Source organism: Lampetra fluviatilis, chromosome 28 (genome assembly GCF_964198595.1).
Source record: "Lampetra fluviatilis chromosome 28, kcLamFluv1.1, whole genome shotgun sequence".
NCBI classification, from domain to species: Eukaryota; Metazoa; Chordata; class Hyperoartia; order Petromyzontiformes; family Petromyzontidae; genus Lampetra; species Lampetra fluviatilis.
In genome coordinates, this window is record NC_136302.1 from 10445644 (window position 1) to 10464893 (window position 19250).

General features: G+C 49.8%; 1 protein-coding gene across 1 annotated transcript in view; it reads left to right on the forward strand.

The window, feature by feature from the left end:
* Positions 1–16604, forward strand: part of LOC144942763 (mannan-binding lectin serine protease 1-like) — a 44297-nt gene extending 27693 nt beyond the window's left edge. Inside the window, exons 11-16 of the mRNA XM_078869662.1 lie at positions 6248–6409; positions 10553–10651; positions 12197–12394; positions 13222–13289; positions 15190–15295; positions 16006–16604. Coding sequence (XP_078725788.1) covers positions 6248–6409; positions 10553–10651; positions 12197–12394; positions 13222–13289; positions 15190–15295; positions 16006–16190 — 818 coding nt within the window. The 3' untranslated portion in view covers positions 16191–16604. The remainder of the gene's footprint in view (positions 1–6247; positions 6410–10552; positions 10652–12196; positions 12395–13221; positions 13290–15189; positions 15296–16005) is intronic.
* The last annotated feature ends 2646 nt before the right edge of the window (positions 16605–19250 follow it).

Sequence of the window (19250 nt, forward strand, 5' to 3'; positions counted from 1 at the left end):
ACCGTGGCTCCCCAGTGCCCCTCCGGTGTTGGAAGGGGGCTCGACTTTGGGTGCCGAGAGGTTAAAGTTTATACGCGATAGAGTGGCCCACTTTCACACGGCGGGTTACATTCGTAACAACAATAATGTTGATCATCATTACTCAACTGTGCAATGTTATGTCAGTTGCTTGCCCAGGTCTGAGGCTTGAATCGCCATTGAATGTGCATCATTCACTTGAGGAAGGGCACTCAAATGATAATGTATTATAAAAATTATATTTGGCAAGGTCAAAATGGGGTTGGTTGGCTTTGAGCCTCCTCCATAAAAATAATTAGGCTTATATATTAATCTCTAAAAAATATAAAACAATACAATTATAAAAGTCAATGTCATCTGTACGAGATAAAAAAATATATTTTTTAGGCTATGTCTTCTAGAGAGCCCCATGCAAACATAGACGAATATCCCTGATAGAAGGAGTATTGATCATTGATAGACTTTTGGGACATTTGCCATGAGCGAGCAGCTATTTAATTTAGAATGGTACACAAAGGTATAATGTGCCCAGCACCATGCCCAACCACCTGGGTGGTACTAATTAGTAAGATTAAGTTAGGGGGAGGCCCACAACCAGTTCACGATACCCCTCACTAGGACCAGTTCAGATACTCACACCAGGACCAGTTTGGACACTCCTCACAACTGGTATTATCTGTGGCCAGGAATCCAACTCGCCCAATTCACAGCTGGTGTGATAAACACTGGTGCCACTGCAATCCAAGTAAACACACACACATCACACACATATATATACATACACACAAGTTCCCATTCCCGTATGAACAAGTAGTCTTACGTGTGTTCACATTTTCACACATAAACATGTATGCTAAAGCATATGCTTGATTTCACTTTTATTTATACTGAACTGAAAAATGAACGCCCAATGAACGATCGTTTCAGGCATTGGCCCTTATTCATAAAGGCGAAAAATGTTGAAGTGTAACTGTAGGTTTGGCAATTAGTTATTATTCATTTCGTAAGATGAATCGCAGGTCACTTAAAAATAACAGCGTAGGCTTTCGTGACCAAGGCTGATTTTTGGGTCAGCCCGCACAAGTGTAAGGTGTGTCGTTGACCCTCCGCCACACGATGCCCAATCCACAACATTTCGGTTCCCAATTGTTGAATGTTGTTGATTGCCTCCCATCACACCGGCGGTGCTGCTGAAGCAGTAACACATTGGAGCGCGTGTTCATCACGTGACAACTTTATTAATTGGCTGTCGGGTGGTGGAGGGTACACGACACACATTTTACGAATGCGATCTGACCCAAACATGAATAATGCAGTCTCGAAGTCACCCGTTGTAGGTTTGAACGGTGGCGCGGTGGTTAGGCATCTAGACTATGAACCTAACAACCCGAGTTCGATTCTAGCCACGGTTAACATCAGTGGCTAGCCATATCTGAACCAGCCCTGCCCTGGTGTACCCTTCACAAGCGTGCATAGCCCATGCGTCATGAAGTATGGTCATATTAACCCCCCATGTCCAACACGGCTTTGGAGGGCCTTTATCCTATTGTGGATTGAGAAAGGGCTGCACAATATTATCCAATTGTATTATTAGCCAATCATTGTATAGGAGAGCCTTCCTCAGAGAAGTTGGAGTCGCCGGCTTGTGATTTACTTCTGAAGAAAGTACATTGCCGTGACCATTAGCGTTATGTATGTCGCCAGCTTATAAGGTAGCAGAGTCCTTATGAATGGCAATAAGTAAAATGATTTTTCTCTCTAGTCTGTTGTCCCAGTCCACCATTAACTCGGTCCCAGAAATGTGAATGTGGTGAACACGCGCAGTAAACATGCGTGTAATGTGTTTATCCAATTCGCGTGCTCAGAAGCTACGCTTAAAGGATAAAGGAGGGATTTGCTGGCATATGAGTGGCGCTAAAAATGCAAAAAAACATTTTTGTTTCTGCATCACCACCACCACCAACCAACCACCCTCGCTTAGGTTTTGCCACTCAAGTATTTAGGCCACACAGAAACAATAACACAGACACACACACAGATACACACGCCCACACAAACACACGCCTCGGCAGTTTGCGATAACTTGTCAGCGATGTTTACATCAGCCACCCAGGATCATTTCCCCGTTGTCCTTGCACCACAACCCCCCTCCCAGACCCCCCCTTATCGTCCCAGCTTGCAATTTTTTCCCATAATGCACCATGATTTTCCTTAACATTGTCATGGCAACCCCCCCCCCACCCCCCACTTGCAACAGAGATTTCGATTGGACAACGTTTTAAACAAAATTCGTAAACACACAAAAAATAAACTTGTACCCAATGGGACAGGGCCTTCATTCAGTCCACAGGCAGGCTTTTATCATGTCTTGTTGGGCGAAAAAAGTACGAGAATGCAGACTGCATGATTCACATCCCGTTAGCACTCTCCCCCCCCCCCCCCCTTATTTTCTTTGTGTTTAACTTGTTGCCATTTTTACCATCAACATTATCCCAATTGTTTTCCCTCTCCAATCGTGATCCTACCCTACCGGCTTTGTGCCACGAGACATTTGGATCTCTCCGGGGAGGGGAGGGCGGGAGGGAGAAAGCAGTCGCAATGCTCCATGTTAGAGAATGGTCTAAAAGAAAGCGGATATTACAGAGCTACCTCCGAGATCCCATCAAGCGACGTCTTTCCACGCGCTGTGCCGTACGCGAGTAACGTTTGTTGCAATGCCAGCTCTCATTCTCTGAGCTGGAAGTTATCCGAACGTTTTTTTTTCTCTTTCATCCCCCGAAACAAACTTAGCTTGATGAGATTCATGTTTGTGTGCAGTCATTGGTGACCGGGCTACGTGCACAATTAATGTCCCCCCATTCACGCTTTTCATTACAGTCACCTTTATTGTCAGCTCAGTGTCACGTCCTTCCAGGAAATGATGGGGCTCTATCATTTGCAGTAATATTCATCACCCCGTGGACCCTCTTGGCAGCTTGTTATAGATATTGCGATACCTTATGGCATGGCACTGACCATTTCATCATTGAATCACCTGGCATGCCATTTCATTAGATGAGCCTCTTGCGTTGTGTTTAATGTCACGGAAACAATGTATTATGAAGTTTAATGAGAGCTGTCTGGTGTGACTTTTTTCCCACTGTTTAATGTTTTTTTGAGTACGTACCGATCCCTTATATTGTATGGGTGTAACGACACGCAAATTCATGGATTTGTATCCATTCTCGAAGCCCGTCGACACGTGCATTGGGTCGCGTGTGTAATAATCAATGTTGTCCAATGCATAAATGTTGTACATAATGAGTTCTTACGTCGCATAGACATATATCAAATGTCTGATAATAAGCCGCGAGTGCATTGCGGAAAATGTTATTACTGCTTTTTATTTATGGAACTGCCGTCATATCAGAATCAGTATTTGTACTGGAGAAATCCGATGAGCTATGAAGCTCTTTTTTCACAGATTTCTGGTAGACCGTGTAACGGTTAGCGTCATCCTCATTTTGCGATCCAGAAGAAACCAGTTCTATCTCCCGGCGTGGCAGTTGAGACAACGGTGCAAGGTTCTTAAACCCCCTCCCCCTGGCCACCTCTGTCCACGCAGCAGTGTCAACGTGTTCACCGCGGTCAACCGTTCGGCAGGGCGCGTGCTGACCAGCATGGAAGAGTAGGCCAAAAATACCCTCTACAAGGGCTTTCTAGTGCCCTCTCTAGTGCAGCAAGAGACAATTCAGGGCTGCACCTTTACCTGATACATCGTTTCATGAGCCCTGGGACACGCACGCCTCTATGTCTGCGTGCGTTTCCGCAGAGCAGCGCAGAACGTCGCTGTTCACCGAACAATTTCCGTTCTATTCTGGCCACCTTTTTTTTGCAAGCCGCGTGAGCCCCGTGTGTGTGTGTAAGTGAGTGCGTGCTCCGAGAAGCAGGCTCCCTCTTGTTTACGCTCGGCGGTGACGGCGCTTAGAAAAACATTGTCCATCGGCCGCGTTTCATCGCCGGGACGGTTTACGTCTGGCGCGTCGAGTGGCTCGCGAGAGTCCACGCGTGATCCCTGAAGCATCCCAGCTGCGCCTTGCCTTGCGAGCGCAGAGCGCAGGGATGGTGACCAGGATGACGACGACGATGATTTCGTACGTGCGGAATTTAATTCTCGCGCGTGGAATAGCTTATTGCCGATCAAATCTCGCGTTTGCAATTGTATTCTGTTCTTGCTGATGGCAACGTGTTTGGGCGCTAAATGCCCGCGTCAAGGTCTGCCAGTCACGAGAGGGCTTCAGCAGAGAGTTGGTGTCGTTATGCTGTTCCTGCACCTCCGTTGATGGAGGGCAGACTATCGTGGTTCACTATCACTGGTAGGAACCACCTGGTTATACCAGCCCACAGGGGATTATTGTGTCCGTCCGTCAGTCGTGCAGGGAAGGGTTGGGTGGGGAGGGTGGGGCTGGGTGGGGGGTGGGGCTGGGTGAGGAGGGGCTGGTCACCCCGTGGTGCCCTTATAAAACTCAACGTTTAACCTACTCACGCCGGCTTGTGCCCGCCCTCACAGTCGGCCATATTTGCGGAATACACCACGCCGCCGTTGACCCTGGCCATTGACCGAGCAACCCAACGTGTTCCTACCAGCTCCCTCCGCAGGAATGTGTTTGGTCCATAGTTGCATGGCCACAATTGCACCACTTGTGGCGTGCCTTTAAATCGCAACTCACGTGGGAGGTGTGCACATCGGCATGTTGCAGGGACTGTGAGCCCGTTCAATTTTTACAGGACTTTCACTCCGTGTGACTTAGAAATATATCAAATATTGTATTTATCCTGGAGTAATCTGGTGAGCTATGAAGTTTTTTTCACAGGTGTCCAGTAAATTCACAGATGTTGTACTTTATATCTTGACTTAAAGCTTTCGTGACTGCAGGAATCCATATTCTTTGGGTCCTTCGGTAAAGCCACGTCGATAGAAAAATAAAAAATAAATAAAAATATCACGACGTTTTGATTGCATGTGTTGCGATCGAAACGTCGTGATATATTTTTAATTATTTTTCTATCTACGTGGCTTTACTTAAAGACCCAAAGAATGTTGTACTTTATTTGTTTATGACTCCCACCTCTTCCAAGACATCTGGACAATGTGGGAGATTGATTGCTGATGATGCAGATTATCATTATGATGATGCTTGTGTTGATGATGTAGCTGCTTATTATGATGACGATGCAGCAGCTGATTACAACACACCAGACGATGACGATGATGGCGATCGTGTGCGAGGCTTTCATTTATCCCTTTGTTTATCAGCCGCAAAGTTACCCAGTCCCTGACTCTCTCCGATCTCTAACGATCCCCCTTCCTCCTCAATCCTCCTCCTGCCCCATCGAGCACTTTGCGATGCCGTCAACTCGGCGTGCGGCCGATCGTGGCCACGGCTCGGCAAATTGTACCACCTGCGTCCTGCCTTTTCATCTCGTCGGGGGCGTCATTCGTTCGGCTCTTTTCTATTCCCACAGGGCTGCTCGCTGACAGAAGCTCACGGGCATTTTGCGCGCTGTGCGTGTGTTGCGCGCGTGTTGTGGAGCAGCAGGGCGGTTGTTTTGTAGGGAGCCGTTGGGCTTGGCTGTACATTTGGCTTTTATGCAAAGCGTCGGCGTATCGCTTGCAGCCCGATCGGATGGAAAAAATGTAATCGTTGCGTTGCGTTTTGTAATTGGGACTGCGTTTGTCATCATTTTTTTAAAGCCAACGTGATTTCTTGTTCAAACGAGCATTGGTGTATACCAGCCCTGAGCCAGTGGTGGAAATTACACATCTGTGCGGCAAGGGCAAGTGCATTTATCGGGCATCCACTGTTGATTTCCCAGAAGGTGGGACTCATTTTAACAACCCTAGAGGGAGGATGGGGTTGTTACAACCCCCAAGCCAGGACTCGAAGTCACAAATCTCCGATTGCGAGCCGCTCGCTTCACCGCTGATCGGCCACTTTGCCACCGGTTTGAATAATTTCATTAAAACTGCTTGTGTTTAGTTTATTGTTCCCCGTACCTCTGATTAGCGCGGTTGGCTACGGACGTTGTGTGAAAGAAATTTCCGAATTTCAACACGTATTTAAAAAAAATTGTTATTGAAGTCCACATTAACAAAAACTCGTCCCACCGCTCCATACATCTTACCGTGGCCCGTCTGCATTGGCTGTCGGGCGTCTCTTTGTCTTTGTGTGTACCCCGCGCGACGCAGTGTGCGGCCGCCCGCGCAAGCCCGTGGCCGGCACGTCGGACCGCAGCATGGCGGGGCGTGAGCGCATCTCGGGGGGCACCCCCGCGGCTCGTGGCGCGTGGCCCTGGATGGCGGCTCTCTACCAGCTGAGGGGCCGCCCGTCCTGCGGAGGATCCCTCGTTGGTGAGGACGGACACAAAAAAATAATAAAAAGCGCGGGTTCACCGCTTCGGTTGGTCTCGCGCGCGCCGATCTACTCCAGACGTTTGCTCGCTGGCGGCCTGTGGTCGCTGCAGTGGCTACGAGACGTTAACTACATCGCCTGGTGTGCAGGAGGCCGTGGGTTCAATCCGGACCCTGACGACGCCTGCTGCTGTATATTTTTCATAATCAACGTTTTTGGGTTTAGATCGCGTTTTATATATGTGTCGTAACCCTTCACCACCCGACACGGCCAATCAGCAAGAAAAGTGTCACGTTGACAAAAGACAAATAGTTCACTGCTTTAGCCAACCGGTGTGTTGAAGCGTGAAACCACAACATTTACAATTTTTGAGTAGTACGACGTTTCGCTGGTAATTGCATCCAGCATCATCGGGCAATTCGCCAGAATGGTGAGGCTCTGCTCTGGTTCCCGGTCTTAAATAGAGCAGCAGCAGGGTGACGTCATCATTAACTCATCAACTCATCAGGTGCAACGATTTGAGGCGGAGAGGGGGGGTTATTATTGTATATTTGGTCGCGTGGATTTTTTTCCGGGACCTCCGGTTTTCCTCTCCACATTTAGAGACACGCGTTTAAGAGTATTTGGCTGCTATAAATGTCCACATGATAAGCCACTTAATTGGACTATCATTTGTGGCCTGGTCGCATCTGAAAAAAAGCTATACATCTCAGTGGGCCTTACCTGGTAAAATAAAAAGAAAAATTGTTTGATCTATCGCTACTACTACTGTGCTTACTGTTAAACGATTAACTTTTATTGGGCTTGCTGCTCCCAACATCCAGGAGTTGATTCAGCCACAAACTCCACTGAGATCTCTGAGGTCCCCAGTTACTTCCTATTCCTTTCTCCTTTACATGTATGGCCCTCTGAGATCTATGTTGCAGGTGCCATATAAATCCAAATGATGACGATTATTATTACTCACCCATTCACTCCAGTCACTCGCTCACCGGCGGTCAGTCACTATGCACGCCTGGAATGCAGCATTGTAGAGGCAAGGGTCGGTGGATCACGCAAATTTGGTCGCATTTTACCTTGCTCGCCAGCATAAGGCAGGACGGCAAGTGTACCGGTTTCCATCTGTATTCCATCTGTACGGGGATTGTTTCCCCCTCCTCCCCTTGCACACATGGGTATTCTCTGGTTACTCCGGTTTCCTCCCGCATGCATGAGTTCTCGTAAAAATGGAGTTGGCCAAACAATTAAATATAGGACCACAGAACTTGGGCAATTGTTGGCATCGGTTCTGGGTGCGTTGCTGCTTGCTGGTGGACTCCCATGCCTCCGAATCATTCTCCGCATCTGTGAGAGAACAAAAACTGTGCGCGTTACAAATGCTAAACTATTATCATTATTTTAAATAATTCATTAGAGTATTACTTATTTTTGAAATGTCCCGGTTGCTGCTCATATGTCATTGCATTTAAAAAATTTACGACTGCCCCATAATGAGCGTGAGTTATTAATCACATTGCTATTTTCTCCTCCGTAATTACACGATGTGCAATGAACCCCGGGCGATCCGAGTTCGACTGCTGGCCACGGCTCACATCGGTGGCGAGCGATACATTCGAACCGGTCTTGAGCCACGCTTCACCGATGGTCACGTAACTCCCGTGACTGACAGAGTACGGGGAGGACTCCATCCAACGAGTGGATTGGCAATGGATGTTAATCGTAATACATATTTTTAAATGTACGAATATTTTACTGTCTTTGTTAGTCTTAACATGAATGTTCACTATGGCAGTTGGCCCTCGCCGAAGGAATGTGGATTTTTTTTATCACTCACAGTGTGCCAATAATGGAGGGCAACATCGATCCCAGATCCAGTAAGGGGGGCAGTGACCTACATCCAGTGCCGGATGATCCTAGCAGCAAAAGTAGCTACACATGCTACGGGCCTCGCACTTTCAAGGGCTCCGCGCTAAATGCTTTCAAGCTATCAATTCCGGTTCAGTGATTCTGCACTTGCTCTATTACTATAGTACGATACCGCCTTCAACTTTTATGAACGACTGGGTGTTTAAGGTTAGCGATTTGTCGTATTTCTCTGCTGCCTTCTACAGCCACCCTAGTTGACCTTGTTGGCGCTCATCCCGCGTACGTGACGGAAACCTATCTGCAACGACTGCAACTATAAAAAAAAAACGCGTTTTTTTTCATTGAGAGATTTACCGCAATCAAATATGAATTGAAAATTATTTAAATGCATGAAATCGAATAATCAAATGTATTGAAAACAGCAAGATGGAACTTAATTATTAATTAAAATTAACATTTAAATGACTTTTTATACGCGACAAAAGCTTTAAAAAATGTCGCGATGTTTGTCCAACCTCCCTGCCCCCCCCCCCCCCATCTTCCTCGGGGGATGCGGTTAGAAGATTGGACTCGCAATTCAGAGGTCCCTGGTTGATCAGACAGCCGCGACAATTGAACCAATGCTTAAACTACACCCTCCCTCCACCACCCCCTACCCCCACCACCTCACCACCTCTCTGTCCACCCGGCACAGTCGATGTGCGGTGGGGGGAAGTGTGGGCACTCCTCGCAATGCGTTTAACACTTCGTGCAAGAGTAGGAGGGCAAATAACTTCCACAGAGGCTCCTGAGAGCCTCCGAGAGGCCCGTCTGCCGGCAGCTGCAGGGCTGCACCTTTACCTTTTAAACCCCGCTGTAAATGTTTTGATTAATACTCCTGTTTTACTATTTTCCCTTTGCCTGAAGCCAATTTGTTTAAATTTTGTAACATTTCGAGCACTGTTCTGCTATTGCCTCTACCCAATATAGTCACTTTCCTTTCCAAGAATGACATTCTATTTGTTTTTACGCATTTAAAATTGCAACTCTCCTTCTTTATTAAGCGGCGTGCAAATCGTATGCAAGCATGGTTAACTGCGGTCTATGCTCGTGAAATGTTAAATGTTTTTTTTTGTATATATAATCCGTTGCATGATACATTATATTATGTAACCGAGGTCGCCTTTACATAAAGTATTTTAGATTGGCGATGCATCGTGTGGACTCAACGAGCCTGTAGAATTAAGGATATTATGGCTACAGTCGAGAAACATAAACATACACACGTGGGCTTGGGCAACAGAAGGGATGAAGAGGCCAATGGTCAAGAAAACTAACAACGGAGTGGCAGCCAAGGAATGGGATGCATCCAATTTGGTTCCAGACACCGAGGAGATGGAGTGATAAAATCAGTTTGTGCGCGGGTGCCAGGTGGATTATTACATCGCGAGAGGTTCGAAGTCTCAATTGTATTTTTGTTTAACTCGGTGAGAACTCAAGAGACCGGGCATAGTCTCGTTTACAAGAGTGACCTCGGGTTTCAGTCTGCCAGTGGGTGGTGGGGGCAGGGGTTAGCGATGATTGCTGCTTCCCGTGTGTGTGGTGTGATCCCAATTGAGTAATTTTCAGATCATTTCCGAATTCGAGAGAAAATTTTGGACCCTTGCCCCCCGGCACACGATTGGCCAGCTCTCGGGCACGACATCAAGGGATGTTTTCACATCCGCTGTGACGCATTGGACGTATCGTGGTTAGTGGGGAGCACTGACGCAGCGGTTAACGCGGCCAGCGCTACGAACCCGGCGACGTCCAAGTTCGATTGCCGCTCACGGCCAACGCCAGTGACGATTATTTTAACCGGGAACCTCCCCTAGGTCGACTTAGCCTCGAATGAGTATCTGGTGCGGTGTTTAGTAAACATCGCCACTGGGAAAACAAAGGCGGTCGGGCGTGGTGCTGGCCACCCCCTCGTGTACCATGCCAGCTCGTTAACAGCACATGCCCCAACAGTCTGTTAAGGCAACACGGCGCGGGATTTCTGTCGTTGTGTCTTGGATAAATGCACACCGCAGCAATAATCAGGGCGGCCGTTGGATCCGAACTGTGGGCCTCTGCATTGGCCGCAAGCGGCAAACGCGCTTCCGCTGGGCCAGCCGCATCACCGCCCGGCTTCGTGAGAGGCGACGGCTTGCTTGGTGGCGGGGGGGGGGGGGGGAACAGGGGGGAACCTTTCCTCCAGCAGTGGATTGACTGATGATGACGACTGCGACTTTGACGCCCCATTGCTATGTGCGCAGGGGAGCGGTGGATCGTGACGGCGGCGCACTGCCTCTTCACGCGGCACTTCCAGGATCAGCCGACGCCGGTCTCCGTCAGCGGCATCCACATCAAGCTCGGTGAGCACTGCGGGCCCGAGCACGCTGCGTTGTGCACCGCCCAATTAGCACCGTCGGCTACGTACGGCGCGAAAGAAGTTCATACGTGCGTTCATATGTTCCAGAGGTCGTTTCAGCGTCCCGCCAAATGTTTGCGTCCGCTTCTCTGAATTCCCACTCGTTATTCGTGTTGTTCTCCGTGTGAGTGTGTGTGTAAGAGGCACTGTTTTGGGGAGCGGTAGTGTAGCGGTTAGCGTGCTTGTGCTACAAACCCGGTTACCCGGGTTCGATTCCCGCTCACGGCCAACACCAAAGATGATTATCTGAACCGGTCCTGGGCCTCCCCCTAGGTAGACTCAGCCTCCAATGAGTGCCTGGTGCAGTGCGTAAACAACGGCGTTCGGGCGTGGTGCTGGCCACCCACCCCCTCGTGTACCGTTCTGGCCTTCATAGGTGCTCGCGAACAGCACTTGCCCCAACAGTCTGTTGCAGGCTATATGGGGGATCTTTGTCTTTGTTACATCTCTGTGTTCGTCTCTGTCCTCATCCTTTGTAAGTGACCTCGTCTGCATATGGCCTTGCGGATCAACACGATGTTTCCAGCTTTCCTTTTCTCTATTAATCTATTCCGTGGCTGTCTCCTTCCGGGTCTCTCTGTGTCTCTGTCTCTTTGAAGGTTCATCTGTGTCTCAGTCTTAATGCATATCTCTGTGTCGGTCTCTTTACTGAGTTGGTGAGTGGATGAATAAGTGAGTGGGTGAGAGAGTAAGTGAATGAAAGAGTTTATAAATAGGTGAGTGAGTGAATGAGTTAGTAGATCGATGACTGAGCATGGACATCAATGATTGCATGAGTGAGTGAGCGAGTGAGCGAATGAGCGAATGGATATCATGATGATGATTGCGTTATTGAGTGAGTTGGTGAGTGAGCGTGTCATCAAGTCAAAGTCGAGATCGAGTGAATGGGTGAGTGAGAGGGTGAATGAGTTAAGTGGGTTAGTGAGGGGATAAATGAGTGAATAAGTAAGCATGCGAGTGGAGCCGATGAATGAGTGAGTGGCCGAAGTGAGTAACGTTCTAACCTGCCCCTACTAGAACATCTGTGAAAAAGAGCTTAACAGCTTATCGGATTCCTCCAGTAGAAATACATATTCTGATTCTGGGAGGGTCGCTGGGCGAGCGACTGAGTGAGCGAGTGGGCGAGCGAGTGGGCGAGCGACTGAGTGAGTGAGTGGGCGAGCGACTGAGCGAGCGAGTGGGCGAGCGACTGAGTGAGCGAGTGGGCGAGCGAGTGGGCGAGCGACTGAGTGAGTGAGTGGGCGAGCGACTGAGCGAGCGAGTGGGCGAGCGACTGAGTGAGCGAGTGGGCGAGCGAGTGGGCGAGCGACTGAGTGAGTGAGTGGGCGAGCGACTGAGCGAGCGAGTGGGCGAGCGACTGAGTGAGCGAGTGGGCGAGCGAGTGGGCGAGCGACTGAGTGAGCGAGTGGGTGAGCGAGTGGGCGAGCGATTGAGCGAGCGACTGAGCGAGCGAGTGGGCGAGCGAGCACTGTGCCGGCCATTGCTGCAGGGAAGCACAACACCTTGCGCCCGACGCCGGGCGAGCTGGACCTGAAGGTGGTGAACTACGTGGTCCACCCCGAGTTCGACGCGCAGACGTTGCGGAATGACATCGCAGTCGTCGAGCTGGAGCGCAACGTGCGCGTCACCGACCTCATCGCGCCCGTGTGCCTCCCGGACGAGCGCATCCAGAGACTCACCACGCCAGGCAAGCCGGCCACGCGCACCGGCGATCGTGCCTCGACCGGCAGCCGAGCCGCTTCTCCCCGAATCGTTCGGGTCGGCCGCATTTTTACACCGGTCCATCAGCACAAAGCTTCGTGCCCCGTCACGTGATGCTCTTGACTCGCAGCGGTTGGCTTCTACGTAAGGCCGTAGATGTGTGCATGCACATTCCACTTCTTTTGCACCGTACGTAGCCAACCGCGCTAATCGGAGGCGCGGGCGGTGGGGGGAAGGACAACAAACTAAACACAAAAAGGGAGTGCGCTCTCCAGACGACTGTAAGTAGACCATGGACTTATCATTATTATAATGACAACGCCTGTTTGCCCAGGAAAGCCTAACCGACTTTGTGTGATGGTGAGGAACCTACCACGTTTGGCGTGGATATTTTGGCACGTGTGTATTCCAGATGAGTCTTTCGCGGTGCCGTTGTTCTAAATCGGCGAAAATTATTGACCGTTAATGCCAGCACGCAATTTGCCCAACTCTTTGCGATTGACGTTCAGCCGTCCCACAAACGTACGCGTGATGCACGGTACCCCCCTATTCCTGCTTCAATCGAATACATTTCTACAGACGTAAAAAAAAAGGTCGTAGTTTTTGTTTCACCTCATCTCCGTCAAATCTACTTTAACCCAATTTTAAATGCAACGTTTCAATCGGTTGCTTTCTTATTGCGTAAGGCGCTCTGAGATGCCCCCTCCCTGGCACGAAGTGGTTATTCTCTCAATCACATCGGGTTAGAATCAGAATGCCAGAATGCGCGTGCTTACCGATCGGCGTGCTGTGTTTTATTTTTTGGCTGTGCAGGCACCATGCTGGCGGTGACCGGGTGGGGTAAAGAGTTCCTCTCCAAATACCCGGAAACTCTCATGCAGGTGAGTGAGACGGTGGTGGGTGAGCGATGAAATCAGTTTGTGCGCAGATTGCCAGGTGGATTTTTACATGGCGAGAGGTTCGAAGTCTCAATTATATTTTTGTTTAACTCAAGAGAGTGATCTGGGGTAGTGTAGTGGTCGGTGCGCTGCGCTATGAACCTGCCGACCCCGAGTTCAATTCCCCCTCAAGGCCAACACCAGTGACGATTATTTGAAACCGGTCTGGGCCTCTCCTAGGACGATTCGGCCTCAAATGAGTACCTGGTGCGATGTGTAAACATCGCCACGGGGGAGACAAAGGTGGTCGGGCGTGGTGCTGGCCACCAATCCCCTCGTGTACCGTTCCAGCCTTCATAGGTGCTTGCTAACAGCACTTGCCCCAACAGTCTGTCAAGGCTATATGGGGGATCTTTGTCTTTGGTGGAGTTAGCCCATTGGGAGCCCCCCCCCCCATTTTTCACCCGCCCCCCCTACCCGACCAACCCCACCTCCCCCACTTTTCACCCGCCCCCACCGCCCCCATCCCGCCCCCACCCCCTATTCATTTTTTTAAACTCCCAGTGAGATGACAGAAGAGATGTGTAAGAAGGGATGTGCACGAGAGATGGAGATGTGGCGAGATGAGAGAAATGAGGACACAAAGGCGGTGGTGGATTGAGATGAGAGAAGAGATGAGAGAGATGAGAAGTGGCTTTCTTTTACGTGCCATTGGATTTTTATATAAATTCATAGCTGAGTTCCGTTCAGTTTCAGTTTATTTTGAAGTACCTCGCGAGCTAAGGAGCTCTTGATTGGGGTTTCATCAGCATAAAGCATTGGTACCCTGGCAATCGTAGCGTACATAAGAGGTCGGAAAAAAATTAGAAATCAAAAGAAATGCATAATAAACAAAGAAAAAAATGGCAACAGATCACAGAATGTCGAGTATAATACAGGATTAGCTTTTAAATATGTAACTAACGTGAGGAATATGATTGAAGAACATATTGCAAATAAGGCATACAAACGCAAGTGGTAAAATTGTTTCTCTGAGAAACATCTCATTCCAATTTACAGTCATAATTACAACAATCACGATATTGCACTTAGTAAAATAGTGCAGCTTCTATATATATATCACGCAACATAGTGCAATAAGTCATTAAAAAATATGAGAGGTCACCTACAGGCAAATAATGTTCACGCAACATCTAATTGCGTTTGCAGTGGCAGCTTGAATTGAACCTGTTTTTTTACATTAATCTGGGGGTCCCTTAAGCTGCACGGGTCCCTAAGGTCGTTACCTGCTTTGATGAAGTCTTGCGCCACCCACTGAAGTGAGGCCACCCACTGCACCTCGACGCCGATCATCCTGAATGTCGTGACACACTCGCAACAGTTGTGGGGAGCAATCTTCGCTGGCAGTTTGCCCCCCCCCCCCCCCCCCCAGGAATACATTTACTGTGAGAAACTCTGCCCACTCTTTGTTGACATAGGCAGTGGCAACACAGCAACGGAGCTCTTGTCTCGCCAAGGAGAATAGAGGTTGCTCAAAAGAATGCTTGGAGAGCGATGATTGGTCTAGAGAACGCACAACCTCGGGGAAGGCACGTGACCTCTGCCTATGACCTCATTGGAAGTCACAATCCCAGTTGCCCACTCGGAGGAGCGATCAGATTTGTCCAGTTTGGCCCAATTATTAGTATTTTTTTACAACGTAAAATTGCCGTCGACGGTTTACCCCAGAATTGCCCTCGCGTATCCATGGCCTTGAGTGGGGCAGCTGCGAACCAATGTACATTCACATGTGTACACACGTTCAAATTCCGTATTATTATTTAAAAAAAAATTATCGCAATCTGCAAGTACTCGAGGCGCTTCAATGTTGCGCGTTTCTTTTGCCGTCGCGTGTGCCGGCAAGACGGAAGTGCCGCTCGTGGACAACACCACCTGCCAGGAGGCCTACAGCCAGACGGTCCCGTCCCACGTCGTCTCGGAGGACATGCTGTGTGCCGGCTTCCACAACGGTAGCTCCCCTCTCTCCCTGCGACACCGTGTGCTCAACCGCATCTGTGTGACCCATGACCCCGTGTGCTCAACCGCCTCTGTGTGACCCATGACTCCGTGTGCTCAACCGCCTCTGTGTGACCCATGACCCCGTGTGGTCCACCGCCTCTGTGTGACCCATGACCCCATGTGCTCAACCACTTTTGTGACCCATGACCCCGTGTGCTCAACCGCCTCTGTGTGACCCATGAACCCGTGTGTTCCACCACCTTTGTGACCTGCGACCCCGTGTGCTTCACCACCTCTGTGTGACCCATTACCCCGTGTGCTCAACTGCCTTTGTGTGACCCATGAACCCGTGTGTTCCACCACCTTTGTGACCTGCGACCCCGTGTGCTTCACCACCATAGCTGTCAACCCTTTATCAGTGCCCTACCTTATTACACACCAATTTAGACCTTATTGGTCACTCCGTGCCTTTATAAATCTCAACGTTCATCCTACAAAGTCCCATCACGAGGGAGAAACACAAACAAATAGACCAAAACTATGTTTTGCCCGTATTGAAACGGCTGTACGCCATATGGACCAGAAAACTCAAATTTCCCTGTGCAAGAATACGGGGTAAACCGTATGCGTTGACAGGTATGCACCACCTCTCTGTAACCCACGACCCCGTGTGCCCCACCACCTCCGTGTGGCACGTGACCCTGTACGTGCGTGCCGGCAGGCGGGCAGGACGCCTGTCAGGGCGACTCGGGGGGACCGCTGGTGGTGAAGGACTCGTCTGGCGATTGGCTTCTGACCGGCGTGGTGTCGTGGGGCGAGGGCTGCGGGGCCGTGGGCGCCTACGGAGTCTATTCGCGCGTGGAGCACGCTCTGCCCTGGATCCTCTCCATCATTCAGTCTCCGTGACGACCGCCACCACCCCCCCCCCACACACCCTGCTCCCCCTTCTGGCGTCATCTCAACGCCAGGTGACCCTCCCCTCACTTCTTCAGCCGTGGCGCGGCGCCCGCCTCACCAAATGTGTTTGGCTGCGACGTGGGGGAGGGCTTGATTCATGCGTCGTTTAATTCGACGCTTCCCAGCCCAATGTAATTAGAACAAAAATTCTCCCACCATTAATTAATTCGGGTTGGTGGGGCTGCGGCGCTAATTGCAAAAGTCCATGGCCGATCGCGGGCCCTGCTTGCACCGGCCCGTGGCTGGAGCTCGTCCGTAATGCCAGCCCTGCACCGGTCACGGAAATTCCACATTTGTATATCAGGGACGAGTTTACAATTTGGGTTGAACTCACGTTCAAATGAGCGTGGGGGGAGGGGTAGGAGTGGGCGGGGGGGGTCCTCAACACCGTTCATGTCTCTGAGGCCAGTGGCGGACATTTCGAATTCCTCCAATGGAGGGCTTCTCCCTCTGGAGGTGAAAACCACTGCTGTTGGATTTTTAAATTCTCATCAAGCAGTGTTCACTGATGTCACGATGGGCTAAGTCGACCCTCGCCAGGATTCGATACTCGTGCTATTTGGATGAGGCGCACCCACCACAACACCATCTGGCCAGATTAAAAATTAAATAAGCACCCTGCCCCCCATCCTTGTAAATCAACCCAAACACCCCCCACCCCCCCATGCTCCAGCAGTTTTCCACGCTTTGCGTTCACCGATCGTCTTCATTCAAGGCGGTAGCAGTCGCGCGCACACTGCAGCGAGCCCTGCGTTGGTGTTTGCAGAGCGGTGGATCGTGTTGGTGTGCACAAGTACAGGACAGTTGTGGAGAGCCCCGTGGATCATTTCGACGATGCTGCCCCTCTAAAGTTCGTCGGGCGACCTCGTGTGAATCTTTCGCCGAGTGAGGCCATTTGCACCGCTGTTTAAAAGAAGAAAGGCACTGCAGGTTGGCTAAGCTTAAGGGGGGAGGGGGGAAATGCTGCATTAGAATATTAAATCGGCACCACTGTGAACCTGGATTCGAATCCTGGCTTCAGGCACTCGTAATTGAAGCGGGTTTCTCGGGGTCCTAAGATAATGGTCAAAGATCGGTCACCAGTAACTGCCCGAATTAAAACCAATCGCACTGAACTTGGGCTATCACTTCATTTTAGCACGATAATCACGGTTTGACTACGTATGGTACGGAATAATTTCAACCCACATACATACAATTCGGCTTGCTCTCTCTCCAATAATGATAACAGTATATGGTTTGATTCATACGCGACAAACACCATTTGTAGGCCTTATGAAAGGTGTGCCCGAAGGGAGACGAGAGGCCTTGTTAGGTAATTTCAAAACTAGTTCCGGGACATCGACTTCCAGGTTCATTTATTGTTTTGACACGGGATAGTGCACTGCTAGCTTTGAGAATTCGGAATGTAAAGTTTGATTTCTTGTTCCACGGCTGCATTGCTACGATCGGATTGCGAGAAGACAAAACAGAGGGCACAGCTTCTCCTGGGGCTGTAATTTTTTAACATCATCTGCTGGATGAAGATCTTCCCAAGCCCTTGCCAGCTTTCATGGTCCTACGGTGTAATCATCCACTCAGCACCTGCAACATGAGCTGATTTCAACGCTCCATCTCCCAGGCGGACGTCGCTCTCTCCGATGCGTTACAATTCCTTGCTGCCACTCCGTATTATTAGCCATCGGCCATCATCCCTTCTGCCTCACCCCGCCGACTCATACTCTTTGTGTGAATGATGTCATTCACCTGCGCACGTTCACGAATTTACGCGTTCCTCCGATCCGTCTCGGGATGTAATTCCAAGCACGCGTTTCTCCGTTATTTTTTTCAGCCAATTTGAAATGTTTCTTCCACTTTAATTATTATTGATATTTTTGGTACACGTCCCATCCATACCTCCGCAGAAACGCACCACATAAGGAGGTTTGACCTAAAATAATCACTCAAATTGGTGAAAGGCTGTTCATTAATGGTTACCCGCCATCCCACTCACCCCCAGCCAGCGTTCCCATAATGGTCAGGATTAACTCCGGACAACAACCCCTAACCCTGTCCCATCTCACCGGCTGCTTGGGCAGACGGCTCGCTCACAGGCAGGCAGAGGCACCACGCCACACTACGGACGTGCAGTGGCCGGAAAGAAAAAACATCACAGAGCCTCAAGGGAATAAAAAAAATCGAAATCCCGCTGAACGGAATTACGTCCGCGTGGTGGTGCATTTAAATGTCCTCGCTGTCCCAGTTAGATGGGGCATTTCATTCAATTCGGTGCGCTGTCCTGCGCAATGAGTCTGGCCTTATTAAAACCAGCCACTCCATCCCCCCCCACTCCACCTCCCAGTGTCTCCCCGCACTTTCCGACCCACTTAGGTCACCCACGGTGAGGACTCCGTCTTGCCACACCGATTGTTCTGTCTCATCCATTACCGTTTTCAGCCACCACACACACACACGGCAGGGCACAACAACACGCTCATCCAGCCACCCACTCACTCGCTCGCTCACTCACCTCCTCACCCACTGGCCACGCTGCAGGTCACCTCGGTTCCCTTTCTGCTACTCCTCTCGCTCTGCTTCCTGCTTTGGTATTCCTTCCTCGCATCAACATTTTTTTTGGTGCGTGGTTATTTCGTTGTCCTTCCCCTGCGCCTTCGATTCCCACGGGTTGGCTACGTTCTGTGCGAAAGAAGTTCTACGTGCGTACATACACCATCGCCCGTGTCGCCTTTCCCCAAGCTATTACAATAATAACCTCGGCTCAATTCGAGGAACGCGTTAACTCACTCTTGACCTGTCACGACTTTGACAGCGCTGTTTGTCGCTGGCCGCTTGACACTTCCGGCAACCGTGGGTGGTAAGTAAAAAACAACAAATTCTAGATTTGAAGCTTTCGTGACTGCAAGGATTCATACCCTTAGTTTTTTCGGTAAAGTCACGTAGGTAAAAAATGAAATTAAAATTAATAAAAATAAAATCATAAAAATCAAGACGTTTCGGAGGCAAAACAAG